At 39.6% G+C, this 6506-nt stretch overlaps 1 protein-coding gene across 9 annotated transcripts in view; it reads right to left on the reverse strand.

The window, feature by feature from the left end:
- LOC111864195 overlaps window positions 1-6506 on the reverse strand; it is a 25711-nt gene that overhangs the window by 7568 nt on the left and 11637 nt on the right. For 4 of the 9 annotated variants that reach the window (XM_023851269.2, XM_023851263.2, XM_023851268.2 and 1 more), the window contains one exon: window positions 2336-2545. In XM_023851269.2, coding sequence (XP_023707037.1) covers window positions 2336-2545 — 210 coding nt within the window. Of the gene's footprint in view, window positions 1-247; window positions 2546-6506 lie in introns of those variants that run through there. The other 5 variants (XR_002842749.2, XR_002842750.2, XR_002842748.2 and 2 more) reach the window with 3 other exon arrangements.

The raw sequence follows: 6506 nt of genomic DNA on the forward strand, positions 1-6506 counted from the left end.
CGCGGTGTGTCCCGGGAGAGGGCCCCTTTGCTGAGCTATGGAGCAATGGCGAGGCAAAGGTGTTTTTTATAAATATATACGTATGGGTACCCTGTGACTACGTATACACATGTGAGTATTATTATTTTTTTTCTTTTCTTGCTTGGTGAAATTAAATGGGCGGTGCCCCATGAGAAAGGTACTGGCTTGAATGACCGGAGTGGGTCATGCTAGGTTTCTTGTAATATCGTTTCTTGTATTCATATCATATGTTTTATTTCCTTTATTATTGTTAATGTATATTTATTTCGTTACTATATTATTGTATTGTTAAACTCAGTCAGCATTGCTCTCGAATTGTGCGTGTATTTCCAACAACAACAAGTGAATGAACTCCTCCCCCTTTCCCTCTCCTGAAATTTCGGACTGGTTACAGTCCGGGTAAATAACGGTTCAACTCAGAAGGAGTTCTACAACTAATGGCTCCTCTACTGAATCAGGGACACCCGTAATCATGGACAGCTAGTTTTGAGGCCCAGATGTGTTCTATAAGCTGTGCAGCAGACAGAGTGATGCTAGGGGAACCTTGCATCAAAACAGGAAGTGTCCCTGCTGAAATAAAGAGCACAAAACTGGAAAAGGGAGAATGTGTCAGTCTACACAGACAGGCTAATGATAATGAAGCGGAAACACAAAAACGGTATTTCTCTTATTAGTACCATTCATGATGACAAAATGGTTCCAAGTGGGGTTCAAGGGTAAGACATGGAGGAGCCCAAACTATTCACTGATTATGATTCCAGGATGGAAGGTGTGGACCGCAGTGATGCTTACTTGACAAGCTATCACCGCACAAGGAAAACACTAAGAAAATACTATCAAAAGCACTTCTGCCATTTGATTGATATCTGCTCTTTGAATTCATATTCACTTTACACAAGAAAAAAGACACCAGCATTTCCAGGAGGTAATTTCAAGTGAAACTTATAAAAACTTTAATTTCAAAATATCATATAACAGAAAACAGACCAATAGGCAGACCACCAAAAAGATTAACGTTCCTCATTATCCCTCCTACACTGCTGCCACAGTGCAAAGCAAAATCCGTGCTGGCACTGTGCTGTATGCTACAAAAACGGCCAATGGAGTGAAACATGATACAACTGCGAAGACTCTAAGGGGACCCTGTGTGTTGCACCATTTCCATCAAGGTTCAACACATGGCTAAGAAGTGTCTGAAGGTAAGATTTTAGTAATCAGAGAGTTTACTATGGGCTGGTACTGAAAACTAAGCCATAATTACAAACACCTTCAAAGTTATGTGCCACTGGATTTGCAAAAAAGTGTCCCAAGGTATGATGGTTTTAGTCTGTACAAGATAATGTTTCTCCAGTTGATGTTTGGAAGAACAAATACATTTTGTTGCATGGTTCATTCACCCACAGTAGACTGAACTTGAGAAGGAAGTGCAAATTCAGATCACACAGCAATCAGAAACGTCTGTTGTCACTTAGGCAGTCAGAGCTACAGTAGGTCACAGTGAAGTGCCACAGTAAACAAACGTGTAAGTGTGTGTGTAGGCTGGAGGTAGTTTTGTCACTCGGATTCTATGAATGGTGTTTCATTTCTAGACACCAGCCCCACTGCATACAGTCAATGTGCATGAGTCAGACATACTTTTGTGATCATGTATTGGGAACTGAAATGCATGTCAGTGGCGTACCTTTTGAGGATAAAGCCAAAAATACAGAGTTTTACTAAACAATATATATTGTTTATATATATATAAAGTGTACTGTAATGGCTATATAAATGAAAATATGGTAAACATATATGAACTTTGATAACTGATCCGTCAGAACCTTTTTGTCTCATAATTTTATGACGATGCATGGTTGTGATATTGAATTCTAAAATTGGAGTAACACGTATAAAATTAAACGCAGCAGTAACAAATTTCAGTGTCCCACTGCGAGAGAGGTAATAACTTGGAATATATATACTCAACTGGTTAGGTCTTCCAGTATTGCAAACTGCTTTTCATAAACAGCATTCGTGCTGTGGCCATGGCAAACCATTAAAATGATTCACTTCAAATAAATGTCTGTCCAATAACAGTGATCCCACCCATTTAGGGGTCTGAATTTGGACACAAGACTGAGGAAAATCCTACACAAAAGCAACTTAACAATGAGATTACAAGTTTGTGATCATTGAAGCTGAATTTCAAATGTGGGACACCTCAAACCCTGAACACTAAGTAGTGGATCCACTCCAATAAGGGGAACAAAGGTGCCTTCCTCGACTGTCAATTTCCAGACAACAGGGCCCACAATTAGATTTAGGTGACACACACCTTCTCTGCAGGAACTCCTCGCAGTCTGGTGCACAGTCACACACAGAGTGGAGCTTCTTCTGATTGTCCTTCCTCTGCTTCATGTCAGTGGCTATCTTGTACATGGTACATGTAGAGGGTGAAGGGCGACTTCTGGCATCCTTGTTCAGTCCAAACCCGACATTCCTCCATAGCCAGAACAGAAATTTCTTCACTGATGCCATCAAACTCCTGTGAACAAACAGTAACCTCTGTTACAGAGAGGCTTCCAACTCTCTCACCTACATCAAACTCTGAGGCATTCATTCATTCATTTATTTTATTTAGCATTCACAATTGCTATGACAGTAACACTTGAACAAGTCACATCACTAAATACATCATTCTTGAAATCCTTTGGCCCAAATGCCTAAAGAATTAAAATTTGCCAACAATAAATAATAACTCTTGATATGGTTAAACCTACAATTAAAATATAATACACATTATCAAAACCAGATAAATATTCAATTTAGATACAACACATAAATTGAAAATGCAAGTTGATTTACAAAAATTCCTATCATAGTAGTTTTGTTAACTGTATGAGGTTATCGAGGGAATTTTAAGAGTATGATAGTAAGTCAAAAGCCCTACAAATGACCGTCAATCACCGATTACATTAAGATACTACAAGCAACAATTTACAGTGGAACCTCACTTAACAAGCACCTCTCATAATGAGTAATTTGCATAACAAGCAAAACAAATTGTAAAAAAAAAAAAATGACTCTTAATGAGCGACGTTTCACATAACGAGTGACACGAGGGGAAGTCCCGGATTGTGCGTTTGCTACATCAGTCTGTGTTTAGCACTTGTTCCGCTAGCATCTTAGTGTCGCTTGTGATCACACATTTTTCCAAACTTGTGTTCAGACATTATTTGTTATTTTCTTTTTGTGCAAAGTTTAATAACCCTTGCAAAAATGCCCCGAAGAAAAAGCCACAAAAAGACAGTCATAAGAGAATAAAAATAACCGTAGAAATGAAACGTAAAATCATTGAAAAGTGAGAATGAGGCGTGAGTGTGGCTGATCAAGCACACATATACAATCGGTCTACATCAATGATTTGCACTATCCTCAAGAACAAGGACAAGATTAAGGAGACAGATGCTTCAAAGGGAGTGACAAGAATATTTACGCAACGGTTACGTATTCTTGATGATGTTGAAAGGTTGCTCCTCATATGGATAAACGAAAAGCAATTGCAAGGCGACTCTATTAACGTGAACATCATTTGTGAGAAGGTGAAAGTGATTTTCGCAGACCTAGTTAAGAAGACGCCAGGATAATCAACGGCCGAAGAAGCAGCATTTAAGGGAAGCCGTGGGTGGTTCGAGAAGTCTAAGAGAAAAATCGGCATCCACGGCTTTGTAAGGCATGGTGAAGCAGCAAGCTCCGACACAAAGGCAGCAGAGAACTTCATCGGCAACTTCAAGAAGCTCGTAGATTCTGAGGGTTACCTGCAGCAACAGGTTTTTAATTGTGGCGAGACGGGTCTCTTCTGGAAACAGATGCCGAAGGGAACCTATATAACAGCAGAGGATAATGCATTGCCTGGCCATAAGCCAATGAATGACCGTCTAATGCTGCTATTTTGTGCCAATGCAAGTGGCGATTTAAAAATTAAACTGCTGCTTGTTTACCATTCACAAACTCCATGAGCCTTCAAGAAGTGTAAAGTCTAGAAGAGCAGACTAAATGTGATGTGGAGGTCCAACAACAAGGCTGAATAGAATAAACGTTATACACGTACACACACGTAAAATTTTTTGAGTATTTTTTCGACATGGAATGCATTATCGTATTTTACATTAATTTATATGGGAAAAATTGTTTCGCTTAATGAGCATAATTCGTTCCAGAATCTTACTTGTACTAAGACACACTAGTTAAGCGAAACAATTTTTCCCATATAAATTAATGTAAAATATGATAATGCGTTCCATGCCAAAAAAATACTTAAAAAATTATATGTATAACGTTTATTCAAAGAAAATTATATATACATTGTTAAGGAGCATGAATCATCTTCATCTTTTCTTCTATGTGGAATGAACCAACCTGGAATGCGAATTCCATTTGCAGAAAACAAAAAAAGAAATCGAAATAATTAGTTTATTATTTATGATACATATCTAATTCTTGTTTACTAGAAAGCTGTCTAGAGACATCTTCATCTTTACTTCTATGCAGAATGAACCAACCTGGAATGCGAATTCGATTTGCAGAAAACAAAAATCGAAATAATTAGTTTATTATTTATGATATCTAATTCTTGTTTACTAGAAAGCTTTCTAGAGACATTTGTTTTTGCTGACGCTTCAAAATTGGGTGAAAATGTGACACAGCATTATAATTAAATAAATTTGTAGCGCACTTAGCCACTGCCTTATTAGGGTGATACTTCTCAATGTACGATGCAACAGTTTCCCATGCTTTCAGCATCTCTTATTGCGCCAGAAGATTGTTGCTTTGCTGTTCCCCCTCCTCCTCCTCCTCCTCTGACAAACTCTCCTCCACAACTTCTTGCTGTGAAACACAATGCAACTCCAAAACGTGCAAATCGTTGATGTAGACCGATTGTACTCGTATATGCGTGCTAGATCAGCCACACTCACACCTCATTCTCGCTTTCAATGATTTTACGTTTCATTTCTACGGTTATTTTTATTCTCTTATGGCTGTCTTTTTGCGGCTTTTTCTTCGGAGACATTTTTGCAAGGGTTATTAAACTTTGCACAAAAAAATCACAAATAATATGTCTGAATACAAGTTTGGAAAAATGTGTGATCACAAGCGACACTAAGATGCTAGCGGAATGAGTGCTAAACACAGACTGATGTAGCAAGCGCACAATTTGGGACTTGCCCTCTTGTCACTCGTTAAGCGAATTACTCGTTATGAGAGGTGCTCGTTAAGCGAGGTTCCACTGTATCTATATTGTGACGTGGACGGCGCAATGCTCGGTAACACCCCCTTCCAGCGGTGACGTAACAGCATTGGAGCAACTGCTGCTGTTACGGTAACAGGCCAGTCAACACTCTGTCCCTCTCCCCCGTGGTGACGTAACAGGGGACACCGCGGTTACTATGCAGCAATAAACAACTCTCGGCAGCGTTCCCCAGCAACGCCTGTAAACACGACATTACGCAACAGTGGTAGCTATCACGTAGCTGTTTTCTGTGCTGTCAGTGTGGAAGCTACATAACAGGAGTATTCGTCAGTGAGGGATTAACCAGTCAGCTGCAGTCTAGCAGTCGCCGGAGTGAATAGCAGTGACTCCAGCAGGAGAAGTAATTGTGACTGCCGATGGCAGTAATTGTGTAATTGTGAATTGCATAAGTGTAAGAGCGAATGTGGAATAAATTTGCTATATCCAAGACGGTGTGAAGTTATTTGTCATGTTATACACCTAACTGCAGAAGAATGAGGTGTCTGTTCTAGGTGTCAGCGAAGTGCGGTGGAAAGGACAAGGTGAAATAAGAAGTGGTGATTATACAGTGTATTATTCCAGAGGTGAAGGGGCTGGAACAGGTGTGGCAATAGTGGTGCATAAAAGTGTAGTGAGGAGTGTTGTTAAGAAGATTGATTGTAATGACAGAATTATTGCTCTGAAGTCAAAGGCGGAACCGGCAGATATACTGATTATGCGAGTGTACATGCCAACATCAGAGTATGAAGATGAAGTGGAAAAAGTATATGACACAATTGAAGAAATTCTTCAGGAAGATGGAAGACGTGACACAAACAGCATCATATTGGGAGACTGGAATAGCATTGTTGGAGATGAACCATATCAGAATATTGTTGGATCACATGGACTAGGAAGACGGAATCACAGGGGTCAAATGCTTATTGATTTTTGTGAATGAAATGGACTGACTGTCACCAACACTTGGTTCAAGAAGCCAAAGAGAAGAATTTACACATGGAAGGCACCTGGGGATTGGAGGAGGCATCAGCTAGACTACATCCTTGTGAAACATTGATTCAGAAACAGTGTGAAGGACGTGAAGACTGTGCCTGGGGCAGATATTGACTCTGACCACAACTTACTGGTTGCCAAGTTCTGAACCAGGTTGAAGAAAATTATAAGATTTCAAAAGTGCAGACCTAGATGGGATTTGGAGAAGTTATATGCTCAAAGA

The sequence above is a fragment of the Cryptotermes secundus genome, unplaced genomic scaffold, assembly GCF_002891405.2.
Source record: "Cryptotermes secundus unplaced genomic scaffold, Csec_1.0 scaffold2547, whole genome shotgun sequence".
NCBI lineage: Eukaryota > Metazoa > Arthropoda > Insecta > Blattodea > Kalotermitidae > Cryptotermes > Cryptotermes secundus.